Below are 25,594 nucleotides of genomic sequence, written 5' to 3'. Positions count from 1 at the left end.
GTTGATGAATATGATATCTATCTGCCTCATCTTTATCTCTCCTGCAGCTGCCTGAAATGTTAGGAGTCCCTTTACTATTATGCTGTGGACAATGGCACATTTTGAGGATACACTAAGGATGCACTAAGCAGAGACTTGAGATGTTCTTGGGAGAGGGAGCAGTTCAAACCCAACCTGACAAATATACAAAAAAAAAAAAAAAACCCACCACTAAACTCTACAACAACCGATGCAACAGTACCATTGCTGACAGCGTGACATGCAGTTTCCTGTCAAAGAGGTTCTACGTAACAGTTCTGTAAAAAGCTGCTGTTGGCATAATATCCAATTTGTTCAGAACTGACGTGTGGGCTGAGAATGTTACGGAGAAAATCAGAAATGCTCAAAAATCTATTATTCTGGAAAGGATGAGACATTTATTGTGGTCTGAGCAGCCTCTCCGGATGGAGACACTCTGAAGTTTTTGCCCTCAGCAGCTACAGGCTCATCCAGAAAGGACACGCCTTTTTCTCTTCTATGCTGGGTTTTCCCACTAGAACAAACACGCAGTAGTTTGTCATAATATGACTCAGGGTGACGGCTTCCAAACTGTCTGAAACGAAAAAGTCAGGGTATACAGGAATTTATCTCACAACTCACTCTGGATTTCCACCAACCCTGATCTGTGAAATGGAGATCGGACGATAAAGACCTTAGAAACCTGAGAAAGACAGCTTTGGCTTATGAAGTTCCTCAACTTTAAAGGTAAGTAATTTTAGTTTTATCTATGAATACTTAAATGTACACATTAAATGTTTTTGAGAGCCATACAGCTTGACTGTGTTGTACTGAAACCTCTGCATTATGAGTGTAGCTGTTTAAACAGAAGGTGTCTTAGAATTGCACTAAAGTTTATTTATAAAACACTTTTGAGTAACAAGATGATTCGAAGTGCTCTACATCAAAAAATATAAAAACGCTTCATGATTATCATGTGTCACGAGGAAACCACTGTTTCAGCATGGAAAGACTACTCTCACTTCCACTTCTGTTTTTTTGTCACTCCTTCAAAATAAAAGCTGTTAGGTCCATTCTAACAGAAACAAGAATTACGTGGGTAAAAATTAAAATAGAGGTTACATGAATTTACCCCTCCTGTAAATAATCAGTTTTTTGTTCTGTATCCCAGATTTTTTGTGTATATGCCTCTTCTTCTGCAGTGAATGCTTACATTCATTCCTGATTGTCTATAAATAAATATTATTCTTTTATCTCTAGTGTTGATGAATATGATATCTACCTGTCTCAACGTTATCTGTCCTGCAGCTGCCTGAAATATTTCTAGTCCCTTTACTATTATGCTGTGGACAACGGTACATTTTGAGGATACAAATCTTATGACTAAAGGCTTTGTCACGTACAGAATGAGTCTCATAATGTAAATTAGCAGCTTTATTTGACCAGATTCCACAAAAAAACGCATTTGGTTAAGATGTGCTGCCAGGCCCTTTTCTCACTAAAACCGTTGTGAAATAAATGTGTTTCTGCTGATTCAGTCCAGATGTTCTGCATTTACATGAGTCATACCAACATGCAGAACCCTCCCTCCCCTTTTGAGGCTAGCAGTTATAACCCTGATCCTGGAACCAGGCAAATCTTCTTCCAAATACTCCTCCTACAGACGGATAAGCCTACTTAGAGTGGATACAAAGATTTAACAAGTTCTCAACATACACTATGAAAAATGTGTAATAAGTATCAAGACATTACCATAGTGAACATTTTTTCAGGACACACCCCAACTTAGGATATGCACAACAACCAACAGACAATAAACAATGGGTACAGGTAATAACATAGTAAACAATGTGCATAATGTGTAATAATGAGACAGCAATTATATCACTGGATGCTTGGCAAGTATTTGACCAAATAGAATGGCCTTACCTATTTAATATCCTGTCTAGATTAGTATTAGGAATAACTTTCAATTAAATTCAATTAACTTAATTTAAAAAATTCAATTAAATTTTATTTATATACCGCCAATTCATGAAACAAGTAATCTCAAGGTTCTTTCCAGAGTCAGCCTCCATCAGATCCTCCAGGTTGGTGAGAAAGTTTCCTCTCTAAGGAAACCCAGCAGGTTGCATCAAGTCTCTCCAAGCAGCATTCACTCCTCCTGAAAGAGCGTAGAGCCACAGTGGACAGTCGTCTGCATTGTTGATGGCTTTGCAGCAATCCCTCATACTGAGCATGCATGAAGCGACAGTGGAGAGGAAAACTCCCCTTTAACAGAGAGGAGAACCTCCAGCAGAACCAGAACAAGCAAGCTTCTCACATTTATTCAAATATGTCAGGTGTATAACATTTCAAGAAAACATTACCTTTTTAAATTAAACATATTAATAAAGTCAAACTATAAACAAATGTTAACTGAACCATAACCAGTCAGGATCACAGATCTGTGAGGACATCAGAGGACAGAGAGAAGGTGTAACAGCATTAACTCAACCAGAATGGTCCCTAACCAAGTCACTGTTTTAAGAATCCTGATTGCTACTTACCTTGATCTTTCCAAGACTAGCTTCATGTTCTCTGTTTCCAAAGTTCGGCAGATCCTCAGCTGACCTCAGCTCCATTCCTGTGTCTGCAGGTAGAACCAAGTAAGCTTTCCCGGCTGAATGCCTCAGACTCATTGGGTCATCTCCCAGAAAGAAACCTCTGTCCGTCTTCCTAAAGCCTTCCCAGCCACTCGGCTGCCTAGTGCTTCCACCTGTGTGCTGCTTTCCCATGAGTCCACTCTGCGACCCGGCCTGCCTGTCCATCCTCTGACGTTCCCCAGAAACTCAGCATCAGCCACCATCCAGCTCTCTGTGTTTCTGCTCCTGGCCAGACTCACCATCTTACACAGTAAGGGACTTAAATCAAACAAGTGATTTTTCCTGTCAGACCTGTGAAAACACCTGGTGACATGGTGATGTAGAGCTGTGTGTCGTCTGCATAGTGATGGTAGCTGATGATGTTTTTATGATCTGAGCTAGAGGAGCATGTAGATCTAGAACAGGAGGGACCCATGATGGACCCTTCGGGAACCCCACATGTGATTTATGTCGTCTCTGATGTAAAGTTACCTACTGACACTAAAAGTCCTTTAAGTAGGATTTAAATTGAGAGCTGTACCAGAAAGGCCGACCCAGTTTTCCAGGCGTTCTAACAGAATGGAGTGATCGTCAGTATCGAATGCTGCACTGAGGTCCAGTAATACCAGAACAGTTCTTCCACAGTCTGCTTTTATATGGATGTCATTGAACACCTTGATGAGGGCGGTCTCTATACTGTGGTGAGGAAACCTGACTGGAAGACGTCAAAGCGGCTGGTCGTTGTTTAACCGTTGAAATCTCACAATTTATGGCTTTTAAGTATGCTTGTTTATTTCTGTTTGTTGTCCTTCTAGCTTTGTTCGTTCTTCTACATGTCATCACAGATATTTTACAGCTATCTTCCATCAGGGGCTCGAGCTTGTTCTGGAAATCATGTCTGATAAAGTTACCTCTGGGATCCAGTATTTATCACACTGAAGTGCTCTGAAGGTCCTCAGCTCAGACATCATCATTGATATGTGGAGGAGACAGGTTTGGAGGCTTTCAGAAGATGAAGATGAAGGTTTAGTGTCAAAAGCCTGGACTGTGAAGGTGGCTGTGTGGACAATATGTCACCTGTATCCCAATCTTAAAAAACGCTTTCATGTTGTTGGTGAAATCCAGGAAAGAGACATCTGGGCTGAGTGGAGAGAAAGGGGAGGTGGGTGCAGTCTGAGCTCGTGTCTGGGGGGAGGTAAGTTCTGGTTCCTTTCTTGGGGTTATCAGGGGTCCAAATGTTTTGTCCTGTTAAGATCTGGATTGAGTCCTGTGATGATAGTGATGAAGTCTCTTTCTGGGTCATCTACCTTGGTATCTTTATCTTTGCTGTTATGGGATGTACTGGGCGCTTCCTCTATCTATGAACTTGCTCTACTTTGTTTAAGGACAAAGTAGCTACGGTATGGTTCACAGAACAGAACATATTGGAAAGAAGGAATTTTTCACCTGATCTATTTAGAGAGAAACTGTCATTTTTTAAAAGATGTCTTAAGTCCAAGAAAATATTGAAGTTTTCTATGAAGGTTGTAGTTGTTGTTTTTTTTGCACATTTTTTCTAATATCCACAATAAATGGGCATGAGAGGTCCACTGAGATACAAATTGACAATTTTGTATCTCAGTGGATCTCAATTTTGTATAAGTAATTTCTTATCAAATTGACATTGAGAATAAACAGTGACAGTTTTAGGCAGACAGAAAAACAATAGTCTGCCTGCCCAAAACAAATGGTGCTATCAGAATCTGGATCCACAGTGTCAGCCCTGAAAGGCAGAGAATCGTAATTTCTCCTGGATGTTATGTAAACAAAACACTCTACTCCCACTTTCTGCGACATCTGTGACTTGGAACCTTCGCTGGGCTTTTTACCTTTATTCTGCTTGCTCCTAAATAAAATTATTCTAGATCAGAAACCCCTAAGGATTTACTTAGTTTATTTCTCATTATGAATGGAAACAATTAGGTAGTGCGTGATAATGTATGAAAGAAATCTAGTCAATGATTTGCTTAGCTTATACCTTTGTTAATGTATGTAATATTTTCTTCTGTATTGTTTTTCTGCTCACATACAGAAGTTTCAATTATCTTGTTACTGAAAAATGCTATTTAAATAAACTTGCCTTGCCTTACAGTCGGATGGGAAAAGGCATGCTCACGTTCTCAAAAACAGTAATTTCAAGAATTAAGTTATTACAGCACACGTAGTTAATGAGAACTTGCATTACCTCAGTCAAACAACCTTTGGTATCATAATATCCCAGACACCTAAATGTTTAGAAGGAAAGGTTTACCCTACACCATTGTGCGTGGGAGTGTTCAAAGTTAATTGAATACTGAGAAACCATTATTGCAAAGATTTCTGCAGTTGTATGAATGAAAGTTCCCCCAAGCTGCCTATACTAGGAATATACGCAGACAACTTTACCGTTTGGCCAAAATGATCAAACTGTGACTCTGATTTGTTTTCATTTCAGCGACTGTGACCAACATCAGAGCAGATTCTTCTGGTTCTTCCATCCTGAAGGTTAGAGGCTGAGCCGACTATAGGATCGAAGCAGATCTACACCAGAGGTTGCAGCGTCTCCCTGTGAGCTTTTAATAGGAACATATTTTATTGTGTGTATTTTACTGATTCTAGTAGATCTAACCTGACAGCATTGGCTGTAGGAGATCACCTGTCCTGGTAATCTCCAGTCAGTCAGGAGCTTGTTTGCATTCCTGGGTCTTTTTGTGTCTCTGAAGGTCTGACGCTGCCGATAGAGGAGGACAACGCTGACTGAGTGTGAGGACATCGACTGTAATCAGCATGGCAACGTCATCACCAGAACCCAATGAAAAATGTTCAATGGCCCTTCTGAACATAAATGGCCTTAGAAACAAAACCGATGAGATTCGATACATAATTGAAAAACATAAGCTCCATGTTCTGGCTCTGTGTGAAACTAAAATAGACTCCAAAGTTAAAGACAGTGAAGTTTACATAAAAGGTTTCAGGATGTGGAGGAAGGACAGGACCAATTATGGAGGTGGTGTTGCTCTGTATGTTCAGGATCATATTGAAACTACATTAAGGTCCGACCTGATGGAGACTGAAGCTGAGATCATTTGGGTTGAGATGAAGCTTCCTGAAAGATCAGTCTTAGTGGGAAGTTGCTACAGACCGCCAAATGATGATTTAGGTCTAATTGAAATCTATCACACCATGACTTTGGCGTCAAAGGAGAAGATTAAGAGAGGCATTTTTCTGATGGGCGACTTAAACATTTACTGGAATGATGAGCTGGTGGAAAACACTCCCAAAGCTATATCTGTACTGGGGTTAACTCAGGTTGTGAAGGTTAAAACCAGGTATAATTTAAAATCCTCCTCATCAACATGCATTGATCACATTTATACTAATGTTCTAGAGTTGTGCTCAGAACCAGAATCCACTGCAACAGGTTGCACTGACCATAACCTCATTACCTTCACAGTTAAGAGTATGAATATTCCTCAAAGGATCAGAAGGTCAAACAAAGAGTTTGATCAAAACCAGTTTAAAGAAGACATGAAGGCAGTTCAATGGAGGGATGTGCTGACAGAGACTAATCCTACAAAAGCTCTGTCCAAATTTACTGAGAAGTTTCTTTCAGTGGCAAACAAACCTGCTCTGTTACAGACCCAAGATGTTTATGATTCCCTGAGGCTAAACGAAGAGTTACGAACTGTGATATCTGACAGGGATAAAATAAAACAGGCTGTAATAGAAAGGAGACAACCATGGGAAAAAATAAGACTTTTGGCGTTGAAGAAAAGAGTTTCAACACATAGTCAGAAGGATCAGAAAGCTTATTTTGTCCAGGAATTTGAGAAGGCTAAAACTGATTCTAAAGCTTTATTAAAAGTATTTCTAGAGTATTTCGGAGAGAGTTTGCCTGTTCGTGTGATCAACATAACAAAAAAGGGAACTGCAACCTCAGAGGCAGGACCTCTGGATTTTATCCATCAACCGTACTCTGCTTTAGAGTTTGTGGCTGAAGGTTCTCAGGTCCAGAACAACATGCAGGAAGAGGGACCACAACAATTTAGCTTTAAAGAAATTGATGCTGAAACAGTGAGGACATTAGTGATGCATTTCTGTGACCATGCGGCTCATGGAATAGATGAAACTGAGGCTGACAACATCTCTGATTCCATCGGTCACATCCTGAATAGATGCTTCTCCAGCAACAAGTGTCCTTCTCAGCTCAAAACCTTAAAGAAAAATATTCATTTCAGGGAGAACAGCAATATTGACAGTGTCCATGTTATGTTAGCTTCAATCTTTGATTTAATTCTCTTTCAACAGGCCAAAAAACACTTTATTGATAATAGCTTGATCCCCTCGCCATCACTGGATGAAGAAATCAAGGAAATAAAAAGTAATTGGGACACAATGACTATAAAAGGGAAAAGAGTTCAAGCTGTGTTTTTGGATTTCAGTTCTTCCTTTGACACCATCAGTCATGACCTACTGATGGAAAAGCTGACAACTTCTGGTTTCTCAGATTCAGCTCGTTCTCTGACAAAAACCTTTCTATCCATCCGTAAAGGTTCCCGTGGTCTGCCTCGACAAAGCTTCCTCGCTCGACTGCTCTTCACCGTCTTTATCAATAATCTCAGGAAGGTCTTAGAAACATCCTCTTCTGCGGTCTGTGACAGTTGCATCATGATTTACTGTGCAGATACAGACACTGAGAAGTTAAAGACAGTGTTAGATAATGAAGTAGAATCAGTGCATAAATGGGCCAAAGGATTCAGTTTTACATTTACTGAAACCAGACCAGAACCACTCAAATGTAGGAAGATATCAGACATTTACGACATCCTTGATTCTCTGTTAATATGTCATCAAGATCAATTAAACTGGATCAGAGCATTGGAGAAGATAGTGCAACTCTCTGATGTTTGGTACAATCATAAGGTCAAAGAAAAAATTGGGGATTATTTTGGTAAGAGACGGTTAGGGAAAGTTGGGGAGAGTGTAATAAATTCCCTGCTGCTGTTTCAACCAGAGCTCAGAGATCTTTAAGGTTGTGTTAACCTATAGACCTGTTCTCGGTCTCCCCTGGTTCTTTTATCTGATAATGTGGTGTTTCTATTGTAAACTTCTGTAGTAGTAAAAAGACTATTTAAACCGTAATTAGATTTTACCATATTTAATCTAAAAGGCAAAAGGATGTTTACAGTTTCAGTACTGGGTTCTCATAACAACACAACGCAACCGGTACCTGAAAACCCCGTTTGTTCTCTCACACAGACATTAAATAGGAAACATTGTGTCCACCCATTCAGGGGCGTGTCTGACTCTGTGCCTTCAGGGTCCTTTTATCTGTTATTGCCATGGCAACCAACTTTGCAGTCCAGTCTCTGTAATCTCATAATCTCTTACAGTTGTGCTGAAGTCATAAAGGTTAGTTTCTTCTTAGCTTGTTTCCTTTAGCAAGCAGAACAGATGAGAAAAATTGACCATTTCTTTACTTATCTAGTTTTGAACTATGTGGCTCTAAATATTCTTGTTTTTTCTGGTTATTTGTATCTCTTTCTTTTATTTTACAGAATAAAACTATAAAACTTTCTATGAATAAAAATAATGACAGTAAACACAATTAAAACATTGTTCAATATGTGATATAAACTTCGTATAGAAGCGTCTAGGGCATATAAACTCTGTCATGGAGTTAAATAGACTGCCTCTAAATATTCATTTTCTGTATTAGAGATTCATAATTTCTGTTTTAGCTCAATGTTTATCTTTAATTTTAGACTGAATCAAACATATCATGCATATAACTACTTTGCTTTATGTACAATGTCATTGTTTTTTTCATCTGTTATAATTAGCAGAGTATGTTAAAAATGGCTAATCTGCATTTTGTTAGCTATACAGCTCTTCTTTTAGTAAAATGGTTTTATTTCAGTTTTTCCTTGGTTTTTTTATATATTCCTCTCTCTGCACGTATATCTCAAGTCTTGGAACTTGGAACTGAGGGAACTCTTCACTCCTGAAAACATCACTCCTGTAAGACAGGCCAATACTGACCCTGACAACTTTTCATTGCAAAGGCATGGACCAGTTTGGCCTAATTTGCAGGCCAACAATTCAATTCAATTCAATTCAATTTAATTCAATTTTATTTATATAGCACCAATTCATGAAACATGTCATCTCAAGGCACTTTACAAAGTCAAATTCAATCATATTATACACATTGGGTGGGTCAGATTATACAGATTGGTCAAAAATGTCCTATATAAGGGAACCAGTTGATTGCATCAAAGTCCCGACAAGCATCATTCACTCCTGGAGAAGCGTAGAGCTACAGGGAGAGTCGTCTGCATTGTCCATGGCTTTGCAGCAATCCCTCATACTGAGCAAGCATGAAGCGACAGTGGAAAGAAAAACTCCCCATTAACGGGAAGGAAAAACCTCCAGCAGAACCGGGCTCAGTATGAACGGTCATCTGCTTCGACCGACTGGGGTTAGAGAAGACAGAGCCGAGACACAACAAGACAGACAAAAAAGCACAGAAGCTCACATTGATCCAGTAATCTGTTCTACATTAGATGGTAATAGCGGGTGATCTGTCTTCCCTGGATGATGTCACAGCTAACTGAATGCCAGACCAGGTGTACCTACTATGAAAAAAACAGAGAGAGCAAAAAGTTAAAAGCTGAAATGACAACAGTCATTTCAATGCAATGCAATGCAAAACTGGAGAACAGTAGACTGGAGAACAGTTGAAATCAGCAGAGTGAGAAAAATAGACCCTGATGTCCTCCAGCAGCCTAAGCCTATAGCAGCATAACTATAGAGGTAGCTCAGGGTAACATGAGCCACTCTGACTAGAAGCTTTGTCACAAAGGAAAGTTTTAAGATTATTCTTAAAAGTAGACAGGGTGTCTGCCTCACGGACCAAAACTGGGAGTTGGTTCCACAGGAGAGGAGCCTGATAGCTAAAGGATCTGCCTCCCATTCTACTTTTAGAGACTCTAGGAACCACCAGCAGACCTGCACTCTGAGAGCGAAGTGCTCTGTTAGGAACATACGGGGTAATCAGAGCTCTGATATATGATGGAGCTTGATTATTAAGGGCTTTATACGTAAAAAGGAGAATATTACATTTTATTCTTGATTTAACAGGAAGCCAATGAAGGGAAGCTAAAACAGGAGAAATATAATCCCTCTTGTTGATTTTCATCAGAACTATTGCTGCAGCATTTTGGATCAATTCTTCACAATCAATGCCATGTGCAGCATGAGGTCTAAAGTATGAAGCCAACAGTGCATCGGTTTATGCACATTTTGAGCAAAACCAATTGAATCTAGGATAGTTTTAAAGGCTACACTAAGGTTATCACATTCTGTGTCAACATAAATGTTGAAATCCCCCACTATAATAACCTTGTCAGTATTTATCACCAAATCAGATAAGAAGTCTGACAACTGATCCAAAACTGATCCAAAAAGGGCCTGGTGGACGATACAAAACAACAAACAGAAGAGGTTTTATTGCTTTGCAATTTGGATGAGGGAAACTGAGGGTTAAATGTCCAAAAGAACTGTAGTTATTAATTGGCCTGTGACTAATTAATAAATTAGACAGAAAGATAGTTGCTACTCCTCCTCCTCTTCCCACAGATCTGGGAATGTGAAAATTTGAATAATTAGAGGGAGTTGACTCATTTATACTAACGTAGTCCTCTTGTAGCCAGGTTTCTTTGAGACAAAATAAATCAATCTGATTATCAGAAATCAATTCATTAACTAACAAAGCCTTTGGAGGGAGAGACCTTATATTTAATCGACCACATTTAATTGTTTTATTTTTTGGTTCAAGGTGAGCCGTATTGATTTTTATTAGATTTTTATGATTTGTTCCTTTTACATCAGTTTTTGATTTATTCAGTTTTTGCTGTGGGAAAGACACCGTCTCAATAGTATAATGGGTGGGTAACAGTACAGAAGCTGCAGAGAGGTGTGTTAAACTACGGCTCTGCTTCCTGGTCTGGACCCTGGGCTGTCAGCATTTAGGAGAACTAATAAATCCGGCCAGATTCCTAGAAAGAAGAGCTGCACCATCCAAAGTGGGATGGATGCCGTCTCTCCGGATCAGACCAAGTTTTCCCCATAAACTTTGCCTGTTATCAATGGTTACAAATGAGCCCAACGACTCCTCATTACAAAGGGTTGAACCAGTTTTGATTTAATTTACATGTTATCTAAGCCATAACAAGGCCTTTGTTTAGGCAATAATATAAACTTGGAATTCCACACTACTCCAGACATTTTGAATTGAGAAAGTCTCTCGGAGAAAGTCTCTCGGAGAAAGTCTCTCGGAGACTAAACATCAAAACTTCGAAAAAAGTCCAGTTATTTTTTGTTTTATAACTTTTTTTGGAATGAACATGACCTGGATGACTGAGAATCTTCACAAGCATACTTTTCTCTTCATGGCTCAACGGCACTACACTCTGTCACATCGTTATGTAAATCGGATTCTAGATTTTACTCTTCTCAACTGGTATACTCCATTTTCATCTGAATATGCAGTATTATCAATAACTGTGTAACATTATTTAGTTTTTTTGCCTTTCTGAAAAGTTCTCTCTTTATATCAGCTTGTTTTTATTACTAAAATAGTGTGTAACTCAGTCTGTTTTTTGTCACAGCCATGTCTGAATTTGCCCTTTGTTGAACAATAGTTATTTCTTATCTCCTCAACTTACCTTAAATGGTGAGCACCAGAACCAAAGTTCTGATGATTTTACTGCCACAGATTTTTATACATAATTAAAACTAATATTATGTAACTTTTGACCACTAGGGGGCTTAGAACTTAAAGTTCCAGGTTTAGTGCCCCTGTCGACCCCTGGCTTTGCTCTCTTGTTTAAGGGGTGTTCTGGGTCACATGACTTTCTGAGTGACGGATCTGCGCCTCTCAAGTCACATATGCGCATTTTTTTCAAAAGGACAGCCCACACAGATCATCAATACACACTGAGTGCTGTATACTGACATGGAAAATCAAATAATATAACTCAAATCAGGCTAATATGAAGGTCAAAAGTTTGGTATTGGGGCTTTATTCAATCTTGGCCATAATCTGGTCCATTCCACATTTCCAGAATCCAGAGTTTAAGAATAATTGCATTGTAAGGTCTGTTTGTGATTTAGCAGCAGAAGTGATCTCTTTCTATAAATATGAAGTATGTGTTAATACTGCAGCGTTGTGGGCTTCTGTGTTTTCCAGTTCTGCTCTTTAGGAGAATTTGTCCTGCAGGTTTTCCCTCTCCAACATGTCTGATCCATGTTACAAATTGTCCTTCTGCATAAAGTTATTTAAATTTAGGATCCGTAATGCAAAGAAAACCACTTAAAACTCGCCGGATTCACAAACACTGGTGTGGTGAGTTTAGTATGTGGTGTTTTAGGCACCGTCCAGCAGAGGGCAGCAGACGTAATACTGTAAACATGTTTTTAGATTAAAGAGTTTATATTTTCAGTTTTTGGATAATTACCCATAAAAATGTAGTCAAATAGGCTTTTTTTCATAGTGCATAGAGCATAAACTTTTTAAAATAACTATCTGTGTGAAATGACTTAACAACAACAACAAATATCTGAAGTATACACAAATACCAGGTATATGATAAAAGAACTTTTGCATCCTCTTCCACAAAATAAAACTTAGGAAACTTGCAGATGTCTGGAGCACACAGGAAGATGAGGTAGTATGCAGGACAATTTTGTCTTCTCCAACATTAATGAGTGTGAAGAAAAGCTCATGACCATAGATGAGGGTAGGAATGTGAATCGACCGGTAAATCGAGAGCCTCGCCTTTTGGCTCAGCTCTCTCTTCACCACAACGGATCGGTACAGCGCCCGCTTCACAGCAGACGCCGCACCAATCCGCCTGTCGATCTCCCGCTCCATCTTCCCCCAATTTGTCAACAAGATACTTAACATCCTCCACTAGGGGTAGCACTCTACCCTTTTCCGGCTCAAGACCATGGTCTCGGATTTGGAGGCACTGATCCTCATCCCAGCCGCTTCGCACTCGGCTGCGAACCGCTCCAGTGAGAGCTGTAGATCACGCCCTGATGAAGCCAATAGAACCACATCATCTGCGAATAGCAGAGACACAATCCTAAGGCCACCAAAACAGATCCCCTCAACACCTTGGCTGCGCCTAGAAATTCTGTCCATAAAAGTTATGAACAGAATCGGTGACAAGGGGCAACCTTAGTGGAGTCCAACTGGCACCGGAAACGAGTCCGACTTACTGCCGGCAATGCAGACCAGACTCTGACACCGGTCGTACAGAGACCTGACAGCCCTTATTAAAGGGTCCGGTACTCCATACTCCCGGAATACCCCCCACAGGATCCCCCGAGGGACACGGTCGAATGCCTTCTCCAGATCCACAAAGCACATATAAGCCCCATTTACACTACTCTTTTTTAACCGTGCCGAGAACGGTTCGAGTGCTGTAACTGAGATAACTATTGAGTGTAAATGGAACGCCACTGAACTGCACCGTGTCAAGCACAACCGGACCGCGCTGAATCTAGACCAGTTCGATAGGTGGGCTCAGCCCAGTTTTTCAGTGGCTCGGTTCTCTGATAACAAAGAACGCATGAGCAGACCCCTCAACACTGCTGACATTCAGGTACTGAGGGACAACGTAAAATGGCGTTAAAAATCTCCTTACAGTCAGCTGACATTCATAAAAATACTAGCTTTCCTACCATGCCACGCAGTCTCCAGTGATGATTCTGCTTAGCATTGTGATGAACCTCAGCGTCTGGCGTTGTTTCCTGCGTCTGTCAAGTAAATTCACCAAAGGTTGCCTAATTTTAAAATTATACCTAAACACAACTTCCTGAATGTTAAGGGCGCCGCCATTTTGATTTGCTTGAGTCCCTCCTTCAATCCTAGAGAGCAGTAGTACCGCAGATCGTCACTAGGCGTGATGTGTAAATGGTCGTAAGAACCAAGCTCAGCATGGTTAACTGATCCAAGCTTGGTCTGAACTCAGCATGGATCGGTTAAAAAAGGGTAGTGTAAATGGGCTGATAGACTGGTTGGGCAAACTCCCATGCCCCCTCCAGGATCCTGCTGAGGGTGTAGAGCTGGTCCAGTGTTCCACGGCCAGGACGAAAACCACACTGCTTTTCCTGAATCCGAGATTCGACTATCCGACGGACCCTCCTTTCCAGAACCCCTGAATAGACCTTACCAGGGAGGCTTAAGAATGTGATTCCTCTGTAGTTGGAACACAACCTCCAGTCCCCCCTTTTTAAATCCCCACTATAAACAGTGTTGGTACTGCACTGCTTCCCCCTCTTCACTGCTTAGAAACTGAGTGAATAAAAACACTGCCATCATGTTGTGTCATTAGGCCATCCTTGGTCTCTGGAACGTCTTAATTGTAGTTGAGGTTTCTGCTGAAATACCAAACGTGTTTTCTTGGTTGTTTACATAGCAGCATCATTACAGGATCCTCTGTTGTTCTCACTGAGTCTCATAAAGATGAAACTTTCTGGAAGATCCTCAAAGCTCTACATGATTTCAATTCTGCTAAACATCCTTCTAAACACGCTCTCTGTAGTTTTTAGAGCACCTGTTGGTAAAATACTGAAACAAATATTAAGGAATGTTTTATAAAACTATTTATAACTATCTTACCAGTCTTCTCTTTTTATGGTTCAATATTTATTAATAAATTAAAGCATGAAGTAGCTTTTACATGAATAATAATTTATTTCAGTCGGAGCTCTTTCCTCTGATTATTTTTGGTCTGTTTCCTTTTAGACAAACTGATCTTCAGCCTTTTGTTGAGTTCAAAGCTGCTTATTGGACACTTGTGATTAAAACCTGTGGAGTTTCATTTGCTGAAGCAGCATAAACTCCTTCCAGGGAACCTGGAGAACCAGTCTGAGGTGATCCAGATCAAACCTGTTGGTTCAGAGACTCCGAGTCAGAAATGAAACAAGTCGACTAAACAGTGACTGTGGTTGGTTGGAGTTAGAGAGAATAAACAGCCTCAGGGGGGTTTATTGAAGCTTCTGTCTGTTCTGTCTCCTTTCTGATCGTCGATCTCAGGTGTGTTCATACCTGCATTGTTACAGGATCAACAATCAACACCTTTGTGACGGTGAGTGAAATTCCTTCATGTTTGTTGCCTGGAACGAACAAAAGGACGACGTTCCTCAGAAAGCAGGCAGAGGAACTTCTGCTCAGATCTTTGCCCTGACACACATCAGGATGGACGTATTTAAAGGGTGAGGATCAGCTGAGAAGCAGCAGGAGTTGGGTCGGTGTCTGACAAGCATTGATTTTACCTGAAAATCACAGGTGAGAACGCACCTTTACTGATTGTCAACTAAGGAAAGCAAAATTAGTCATGTTGATGTCAATTAATTTAAAGCAGCTTTATTTCCTCCATGTTCTCATTAAGGAAGAACCTCATGAAGTGCTTGAACAACTTTCTGTTAAACATCCAGAAACCATTGCTGCTAAACAGATGTCTCCTCTCCCAAAATATGTTAAAGTTGTCTGTGAAGGTTACAGTTGTTTGTTTATACGTTTTTTTCCAGCCATTTGTTTAGCATCAGAATTCTGGAAAAAATCTCATCTTCACAATTAATGGGCGCTTGAGGGCTGCTGAGAAACACCTTGACATTAAGGCCATCAACTAAGTTCAACAGACGAATGTAATCCTCTTTCAATACTTCTGATTTTCTAATCCGGTTGACGTCGCCCAGGGCTTCAGCTTGTATTATGAGTTTTTCCAAGGTCGAGCGTTCTTTCAAGATCCTTGGAAGGGTGTCTGATACATTAGACACCAGGCCACAGTTTCTATCGTTATAAATCAACACCTCTGTGTTTTTCTTGTTACAGAAATGCTTAATCCCACTTACAGATCTATTGCATAATATCGGGGTCCTTGGCCCTGTGGCATGTCTTTTCTCTGATAGGTTAGAACGAAAATTGTTGACATACCTTTGATTGATGTCATGATCCTCCTGGGTCACATCTTGGAGCGGAGCGAATCTGTTTAGTAACGGAATTCCAGCATTTCCAGCAGGTGTACTCCTATCATTTGCTGTGAGAACAGCCCGCTGTTGTTTCACTTGTCTTGGGACATCTCTCTGTAGTCTAGGCCAGTTTTCTTTGTCTAGGTATGGGGTTTGTTGATCCTTTGGTCTTGCACCCATGGGGGTCCAGGGATTTTCATTTTCCTCAGGGAACTGTTTGTTCGCTGAGTCGCTGGGCTGGTGGTCACCGTTCGGAATCATAGGCAGGGTTGTTTCATTTCCATACACGGAGTTTACATCATAATTCACTTCGAGTCGACAGATTTTCAGTTCCATAACAGCTATCTTCTGTAAAAGCTTGTCAAAGTTCATTGTGGTGAAGGTAGGCATCTTTTCAAAATCAAAAAATAAATAAAAGAAAATAAATAAAATAACTAAATCCAACTTTCTGTGGTTTTGGTTAAGAGATAAAAAGGAGATAAAAAGTAAAAGGCAAGAAAATGCAAGCAAGCAGGGAGCAGAGAAAAAAGTGTCCGAGCAGGCGGAGTGTGTCCACCTCTCAACTGGTTCCATGTCTATAAGGGAACCAGTTGATTGCTTCAAAGTCCCGACAAGCAGCATTCACTCCTGGAGAATCCCTCATACTTAGCATGCATCCATTAACAGGAAGGGCAGAGACACAACAAAACAGACAAAAAAGCACAGAAGCTCACATTGATCCAGTAATCTGTTCTACATTAGATGGTAGTAGCGGATGATCTGTCCTCCCTGGATGATGTCACAGCAAACAGAACGTCAGACCAGGTGTACCTACTGTAAAGAAAAAGGAGAGAGAGCAAAACGTTAAAAGCTGAAATGACAACAGTCATTTCAATGCAATACAATGCAAAACTGGAGAACAGTAGACTGGAGAACAGTTGAAATCAGCAGAGTGAGAAAAATAGACCCTGATGTCCTCCAGCGGCCTAAGCCTATAGCAGCATAACTATAGAGGTAGCTCAGGGTAACATGAGCCACTCTGACTATAAGCTTTGTCACAAAGGAAAGTTTTAACATTAGTCTTAAAAGTAGACGGGGTGTCTGCCTCACGGACCAAAACTGGGAGTTGGTTCCACAGGAGAGGAGCCTGATAGCTAAAGGATCTGCCTCCCATTCTACTTTTAGAGACTCTAGGAACCACCAGCAGACCTGCAGTCTGAGAGTGAAGTGCTCTGTTAGGAACATACGGGGTGATCAGAGCTCTGATATATGATGGAGCTTGATTATTAAGGGCTTTATACGTTAGAAGGAGAATTTTAAATTCTATTCTAGATTTAACAGGAAGCCTATGAAGGGAAGCTAAACATGGAGAAATATGATCCCTCTGGTTGATTTTCATCAGAACTCTTGCTGCAGCATTTTGGATCAGCTGAAGGCTTTGAACTGCATTTTGTGGACTTCCTGATAGTAAAGAATTACAATAGTCCAGCCTTGAAGTAACAAATGCATGGACTAGTTTTTCAGCATCACTCCTGGACAGAATGTTTCTAATTTTGGCGATATTCCTGAGGTGAAAAAAGGAAACTCTGGAAACCTGTTTAATATGGGATTTAAATGACATGTCTTGGTCAAAAATAACACCAAGATTTTTAACTTTATTACCAGAGGCCAAGTTAATGCCATCCAGATTAAGTGATTGATTAAGAAGTTTATTTTTTGAGGACTCTGGTCCAAAGATTACAACTTCTGTCTTGTCAGAATTTAAGTGCAGGAAATTTAAAGTCATCCAGCTTTTGATGTCATCAAGACATGACTGCAGTCGAAGTAACTGATTGGATTCATCAGGATTTATGGATAAATATAGTTGAGTGTCATCAGCATAACAGTGGAAATTAATTCCATGCTGTCTGATAATTTTGCCAATCAGAAGCATATATATAGTAAAGAGAATTGGTCCAAGAACCGAACCCTGTGGTACTCCACAGGTGACCCTAGAAATAATGTTTTGTTTATCTCAGGATTTGCATTGTGAATGGGTTGAAACACATGCCAAATGTTGTTCTAAATTAGTTAAGCTAATTTAACCTCATTCCATGTTCATTATGATGTGCTTTGGTTCTTTAAGTCAGATCTGCATTGAAACAGGGTTCACTGAATTATTCTGATGATGATCACCCATTTTATGTTGTCTTTTTCTTTTTGTATGTTCATGTTATGGTGATTGTACTGAAACAACACTTTTCCCCTGGGATTATTAAAGTATGTCTGATTTTGATTCTGATTCTGATTCTTTTGTTTCTTTTGCATCTACATAGTTCCTTAGCTTAGCTTCTTTTTTACCTTCATTTTGCTTAGTAGTTTAGTTAAGTTTCACTAGCCTAGTAGTGGATTTGTTGATTGAAATATAGAGTTAATTCAGATAAACAGCATTATATAGTGATGTTCTCTGGATGTTTATTTTATTTCTGTTAGTAAATTCTTGAACTTGAAGAGAAGTTGTCACTCCTTTATTCTATGTGTGTGCAGATTTTGCTGATAAAAGATCGCCATGAATCATTCCTTTCAACTATAGTCCTGATATCAGCTCTAGAGACAATATCCACTGGACAATACTTAACAGGCAGAAAGTTGTTTATTAAACATTAAATTACTTTTAATAGTGTACAATTGCACAACATGAGTTAGAAGTGAAGATTAAACGATTCAACTTTGACTCATCTCATTTCAGCGACTGTGACCAACATCAGAGCAGATTCTTCTGGTTCCTCCATCCTGAAGGTTAGAAGCTGTTAGAAGAGAAGCAGATCTACACCAGAGGCTCCAGCGTCTCCCTGTGAGCTTTTAATAGGAAAATATTTTATTGTGTGTATTTTACTGATTCTAGTAGATCTAACCTGACAGCATTGGCTGTAGGAGATCACCTGTCCTGGTAATCTCCAGTCAGTCAGGAGCTTGTTGGCATTCCTGGGTCTTTTTGTGTCTCTGAAGGTCTGAAGCTGCCGATAGAGGAGGACAACGCTGACTGAGTGTGAGGACATCGACTGTAATCAGCATGGCAACGTCATCACCAGAACCCAATGAAAAATGTTCAATGGGTCTTTTGAACATAAATGGCCTTAGAAACAAAACCAATGAGATTCGATACATAATTGAAAAACATAAGCTCCATGTTCTAGCTCTGTGTGAAACTAAAATAGACTCCAAAGTTAAAGACAGTGAAGTTTACATACCAGGTTTCAGGATGTGGAGGAAGGACAGGACCAATAAGGGAGGTGGTGTTGCTCTGTATGTTCAGGATCATATTGAAACTACATTAAGGTCTGACCTGATGGAGACTGAAGCTGAGATCATTTGGGTTGAGATGAAGCTTCCTGGCAGATCAGTCTTAGTGGGAAGTTGCTACAGACCGTCAGATGATGATTTAGGTCTAATTGAAATCTATCACACCATGACTTTGGCGTCAAAGGAGAAGAATGAGAAACACATCTTTCTGATGGGCAACATAAACTTTGACTGGAAGGATGAGCTGGTGGAAAACACTTCCTAAAGCTATATCTGTACTGGGGTTAACTCAGGTTGTAAAGGTTAATACCAGGGATAGTTTAAAATCCTCCTCATCAACATGCATTGATCACATTTATACTACTGTTCTAGAGTTGTGCTCAGAACCAGAATCCACTGCAACAGGTTGCTCTGACCATAACCTCATTACCTTCACAGTTAAGAGTATGAATATTCCTCAAAGGATTAGAAGGTCAAACAAAGAGTTTGATCAAAACCAGTTTAAAGAAGACATGAAGGCAGTTCAATGGAGGGATGTGCTGACAGAGACTAATCCTACAAAAGCTCTGTCAAAATTTACTGAGAAGTTTCTTTCAGTAGCAAACAAACACGCTGCGTTACAGACCCAAGATGTTTATGATTCCCTGAGGCTAAACAAAGAGTTACGAACTGTGATATCCGACAGGGATAAAATAAAACAGGCTGTAATAGAAAGGAGACAACCATGGGAAAAAATAAAACTTCTGGTGTTGAAGAAAAGAGTTTCAACACATAGTCAGAAGGATCAGAAAGCTTATTTTGTCCAGGAATTTGAGAAGGCTAAAACTGATTCTAAAGCTTTATTAAAAGTATTTCTAGAGTATTTCGGAGAGAGTTTGCCTGCTCATGTGATCAACATAACAAAAAAGGGAACTGCAACCTCAGAGGCAGGACCTCTGGATTTTATCCGTCAACCGTACTCTGCTTTAGAGTTTGTGGCTGAAGGTTCTCAGGTCCAGAACAAGAAGAAGCAAAAGGGATCTGATTCATTTAGCTTTAGAGAGATTGATGCTGAAACAGTGAAGAGCTTGGTGATGAATCTCTGTGATAATTTCTCTGATGGAATTGATGATACCGAGGTAAAAATGTTGAAACTTGCAGCTGAAGACATCTCTGATCCCATCTGTCACATCCTGAACAAGCACATTGGCAGTAAAGAATTTCAGTTCATGGAGAATATCAATGGTGACAGTGTCCACGTTCTATTGGGTTTAATCTTTGATAGAATTCTCTTTAAACAGGCCAAAACACACATTTCAGCATCACATGATGAAAACATAGAGCAAACAAAAGCTAATTTGATAGAAGCTGAACAAAATAATAAAAAGGTTCAAGCTGTGTTCTTGGATTTCAGTTCTTCCTTTGACACCATCAGTCATGATGTGCTTTTGGAAAAACTGAAAACTTCTGGTTTCTCAGATTCAGCTCGTTCTCTGATAAAAACCTTTCTATCCATCCGTAAAGGTTCCCGTGGTCTACCTCGAGGAAGCTTCCTCGCTCGACTGCTCTTCACCGTCTTTATCAATGATCTCAGGAAGGTCTTAGAATCATCCTCTTCTGCTATCTGTGACAGTTGCATCATGATTTACTGTGCAGATACAGACACTGAGAAGTTAAAGACAATGTTAGATAATGAAGTGGAATCAGTGCATAAATGGGCCAAAGGATTCAGTTTTACATTTACTGAAACCAGACCAGAACCACTCAAATGTAGGAAGATATCAGACATTTATGACATCCTTGATTCTCTGTTAATATGCCATCAAGATCAATTAAACTGGATCAGAGCATTGGAGAAGATAGTGCAACTCTCTGATGTTTGGTCCAATCATAAGGTCAAAGAAAAAATTGGGGAATATTTTGCTCAGAATCGTCTTAACACTGTCCCTCCCAAAGTTATGGAGAGTGTGATAAATTCCCTGCTGCTGTTTCAACCAGAACTCAGAGATCTTTAAGGTTGTGCTGAGCTCAAAAGGTTAATTTCCTCTTAGCTTGTTTCCTTTAGCAAGCAGAGCAGACAAGAACATTTTATTTTAAATAAAAAGTTACTATAAAAACACCTTAAAATTCTTTATCAAAACATGCACCAAACATAAATATAGAATGAAGCTAATTAACAACAATCCACAAAATTAAGATTTTTTTCTCCACTGACAGAAACTATCTGAAATGATCTAAAAAACTCACCTCTGCACGCTTTATTTGCTGCACTAGTTTTGAACTTGGTAGAGTGCTCTAAAAATGCTCCTTGTTTCTTTTTATTTGTATCTTTTTTTTATTGGACATAAAGAACTCTAACCGTTTCTATGAATGCAAATCATGACTGTAAACATGGTTAAAACATTGTTCAGTCTGTCATATAAACCTTGCATAGAAGCCTTTAGGACAGATAAACTGTCATATAGTTAAATAGACTGCCTCTAATTATCAATTTTCTGTATTACAGATTCATAGTTAATAATAAAACAGGGCTGATTCTGTTTTGATTCTGTTGTAGCTCACTGATCATCTTTCATTTTATCTGACTCTGTGCTGATCACATATACACCTGGCGCTCTGTAACACATTAATGCTGATGACCATGGTGAGATATTATCAAAATAATGTTCTGCTGAATATGACCACACCAGATGCATACATTTACTTACACATGAATGCTTGGATCTGTTTGTCTTGTAAACTGAATTTAATTAATCTTGACTGTTTACCACATTTAGATGTTGATTAAAGGCGCTTGTCCAATCAGCCTCCTGTGAAATCAAACTGTGAGCCTCTTTATTAACAAATCATATATACCAGGAAAACTCTCTCTGAGAGGTTAAAATATGTGCAAATATACATTAGCACATGAGAGGCAGTGTAAATAATTCTCATCAGATCAAGAACTTGTGGAACCAGAGGCACAAGATGCTTTTGTAGCTCTATAATAAGTTTGTGAGCAGCTAAAAAGAAAGTCCAGTCCGTTTCAGTTTCCTGAGGAAGAAGAGTCGTTGTTGGGTCTTCTTCACCAGGTGGGAGGTGTTCACAGTCTAGGAGAGGTCAGAGGAGATGTGGATGACCAGGATGACTTCTGGACTGAGAATGGAAGCCATGTCTGCTCAGCCTAACTTCCTGTTAAAGGAGTATTATTTTGAAGTCACTATGGCCTCACGCTACTCGGACATAGGAGGCTTGGAGACATGATGGCTGTGAATGAGATTCACTATTTGCTGATTGCAAGGCCAAATGCTGTGTAGCTGCTGTGCGGGATGCTGATTGTCTAGGATAGACTTTGTTTTGTCTCATGCCACTAATTAGTATTAGGGAGAGCTGAAAGCTAGGAGGAGCAGAGACAGGCAGACGTAGACTGAAGCTGGACCGTAGGGTGCTATTACTTTCCATCTATGTGATCTCTGCTCTGTTTCTCAATAAGTGCTGGAACTTCATCACTCCACCAGTTTAGAATTCCAACCACACTTTCTTATTGTTAAATCATGATCTTTGACCTCAACTGAGTAAATGAGGTCTGCAGGGCTTTAGACGTGGTTCTGTGTTCAACGTAATATCTGTGGACCAGTCTGTGAATCTCCTGAGGTTTGCAGATGACAGAACTGTCATTAGGCAGATCAATTTGGGAGGGGACGCCATATGTGAAAGAAAGATGTTATCTCTATTTCAGTGACAATTAACTTTGGAAAGGAGTTTTAGTTTGATAAAAATTAGCCTTCTTGGCTAAATAACTCCAGTGAGAACTAACTTTTGAAAGGTTTATTTTGATAAAAGAGATTTAAATATTGATATAGCAATACAATTTATAATTGGGGACATGGTTAGGTTTAATCAGAATCAGAATCAAAAATACTTTAATAATCCCAGAGGGAAATTCCAGTTCCAGTACAACCATCCATCACATACATCACAAACATTTCGGGGGAATGATTGACTGCGGCCTTGCTGCCGAGGACCCTGCCTTACGCGGGTTCCATATGGCGCTGCCTTTCAATCTGTGGAAAGACAGGAGCCAAATATTGGCTAGGGAGAGGAAAAAAAAGACATATTTCACACTTCATCCTAATTCCAAGATACAGTTTGAGATATCAAAAAACCTTGCACCAGAAAAGCACATATGACCAGACAACATTTAAACAGGAGAGCTTGGAGACTAGTTGCATGAAGTTTGTATGTTGTTGTGGGCTTCAGTTATGTGTGTCTGTTGGGTGAAAGTTGTTATATTTTCCATGAACGCTCCCCAGAGGCCATTTGTCCTTGATGTTATCTGTTATCAACTGGCCAACAGTTCAGAAAGAGAGACAGCAAAAAGTTTAAAGTTAAAATGCAAAACTGGAGAGCAGTAGGAGAACTCAGCAGAGAGAGAGAAATAGACCCTGATGTCCTCCAGCAGCCTAAGCCTATAGCAGCATAACTATAGAGGTAGCTCAGGGTAACATGAGCCACTCTGACTATAAGCTTTGTCACAAAGGAAAGTTTTAAGATTAGTCTTAAAAGTAGACGGGGTGTCTGCCTCACGGACCAAAACTGGGAGTTGGTTCCACAGGAGAGGAGCCTGATAGCTAAAGGATCTGCCTCCCATTCTACTTTTAGAGACTCTAGGAACCACCAGCAGACCTGCAGTCTGAGAGCGAAGTGCTCTGTTAGGAACATACGGGGTAATCAGAGCTCTGATATATGATGGAGCTTGATTATTATGGAGGACCAATCCTGCCATTATTTAAAATACATACAGAAATAAATGAAGGACTTAATAATACAAAATTGCTTGAAAAAGTAGCTAATAATATGAATCTGTGTGCCATTAAATGTGACAAAATATTAAAAACTTCATGTATTTCTACTTCGTATTTTTTTACTCCTCTTTTTCCACTGTGTGTATTTGTACTTCGTATTTTAATGCTTCCTCTTTTTCCACTTGGTCCGTCTGACTGCAGCCGTTAATGGTAATACAATGACGGGGGGGGGGGGGGGGGGGGGGGGGGGGGGGGCGGTGTCCCCGGCAGAGCTTCACAACTATTGTCCAAGGCCTAGCTCCCCGGAAACGAGCCTGCATCAGAGCAGACGACTGGCTGCTTTCCCAGAATGCACCTCGGCCACAGCTTGATTCTTGACAGCGCAAACAGAGATTACAGTAACTTAAAAATTACCTTTTCTGCTGCTGTTGTTCTTTAAAAGTACATTTGAGGCGACAACATTATATTTTTAAGCTTCCCTATATGGCCTGTTTACAGAGTTAGTGTGTAATTAAAAAAGAAAAAGTCCTATCAGCTTTGAACTGCTCCTCCTCGAAGCCAATCAGCATCCTGGGTTCATCTTAAAAGAACTTCACATCCTCGTCTCAGCCTTCTGTACAGCGAGCAAGCGGTGGCTGCGCCGATCATGCAGACACACTGGCCTCGACCTCGGCAGTTTTGGGGGGAAACATCACTATTCTCATACACCTGCTTATACATATCGAAGTATAATTAAGCGAGAATGTTTCCTGCCGAGGTCTGAGCGCCAAAGTCTTAAAATATTGTATCAATAAATTCTTCTAATTGCCTCTTCTTTTTCCGTGTGAGTTTTTCAGAATCAAATGAATTTTAAAATTTTGGTTCTTTAAACTTAGATCTGCAGTGAACCAGGATTCATTGAATTATTCTGATGATGATGGTAATCAACCATTTTTATTTTATCTTTAATTTGTTTTTTTTTTGTGCACATAATTTCTTAGCTTCTTTTTATCTTAATTTTGCTTAGTAGTTTTAGTTTCGTTTCACTAACCTTATAGAGAGGATGTGTTGATTGAAATATAGTGTTGATTCAGATAAACAGCGTTATATAGTGTTGTTCTCAGGATGTTTATTTGATTTTTGTTAATAAATTCTTGAACTAGAAGAGAAGTTGTCACTCATTTATTCTATGTGTGTGCAGAGTTTGCTGTTAAAAAAATGCCAGTGCTTGAATCATCACTTTTAACATTTCTCCCAATATCACTTATTGGGCTGATATTCACTAGACAATACTTAATAGAGAGATAGTTATTTATTAAACATTAAATAGTTTAAACTGAGTATAATAGCACAACACTTTCTGTTCTGTCTCTCCTCGAGGTCGGTCGGTTTTTCTTCAGCTCTCCAGAGCTCCTTATCTGCTTTTACCCTGCCCCCATTCTCCTGCTATTTGCTTCGTCTGTGTCTTTTGTGCCATTTCTTCATAGCAACCGAAAGCTCTAAGGCAATTATGGATCTTGTCAGCTGGTCTCTCAACGCTATTGATCAAATTTTTTCAACTGGAAAGCAAAGGACCGGGGAGCGTGCCTGTCCCGACGGAACTTTTTTTGCGGGATACATCTTGGACCCGTGGCAGAAATGGTCCACGGTGTGCCTCTCAATTCTTTCTGTTGAGGACGTCGAAGATGTCTACTTATTCGGATTTATGATACTTGGATTCCTCATTTTTGGCTTTGGAGGATATTTAATGTATCAACACCTTCAAAAGCTGCTGGCGGTAAATATGGCCCTGATGAGACTGCCAGTGGCAGTCGACGCGATCACGAGGTCGTTGAATGAACAGAACGGACGGCTTGATAAGGTGACCGCGGTTGTGGTACAGAGGTGAGATGGGATAAAACCTGGAAG

At 39.9% G+C, this 25,594-nt stretch overlaps 1 protein-coding gene across 6 annotated transcripts; it reads left to right on the top strand.

Annotated features, from left to right (window-relative positions):
* The first annotated feature begins 500 nt into the window (after positions 1–500).
* On the top strand, positions 501–21,575 carry LOC110369265. 6 transcript variants are annotated; one of them, XM_036130514.1, is made up of 4 exons: positions 2,857–2,892; positions 3,747–3,816; positions 5,095–5,207; positions 5,363–8,561. In XM_036130514.1, the coding sequence occupies exon 4, from the start codon at positions 5,427–5,429 to the stop codon at positions 7,668–7,670; it is 2,244 nt and encodes a 747-aa protein (XP_035986407.1). In that variant the 5' UTR covers positions 2,857–2,892; positions 3,747–3,816; positions 5,095–5,207; positions 5,363–5,426; the 3' UTR covers positions 7,671–8,561. The 6 variants fall into 6 exon arrangements, 5 of the variants coding, with proteins under 5 accessions (XP_035986408.1, XP_035986409.1, XP_035986406.1 ...); XM_036130515.1 differs by lacking the exons at positions 2,857–2,892; positions 3,747–3,816 and adding an exon at positions 517–744; XM_036130516.1 differs by lacking the exons at positions 3,747–3,816; positions 5,363–8,561 and adding an exon at positions 18,651–21,575 and having other exon boundaries at positions 2,817–2,892.
* The last annotated feature ends 4,019 nt before the right edge of the window (positions 21,576–25,594 follow it).

The sequence above is a fragment of the Fundulus heteroclitus genome, unplaced genomic scaffold, assembly GCF_011125445.2.
Source record: "Fundulus heteroclitus isolate FHET01 unplaced genomic scaffold, MU-UCD_Fhet_4.1 scaffold_36, whole genome shotgun sequence".
Lineage (NCBI taxonomy): Eukaryota > Metazoa > Chordata > Actinopteri > Cyprinodontiformes > Fundulidae > Fundulus > Fundulus heteroclitus.
The sequence above is the reverse complement of the archived record's forward strand: the minus strand, read 5'-3'. Positions and strand labels throughout refer to the sequence as shown.

Coding starts and splice junctions, on each gene's coding strand:
- LOC110369265 (XM_036130515.1), top strand. CDS start 5,427: ATGGCAACGTCATCACCAGAACCCAATGAAAAATGTTCAATGGCCCTT.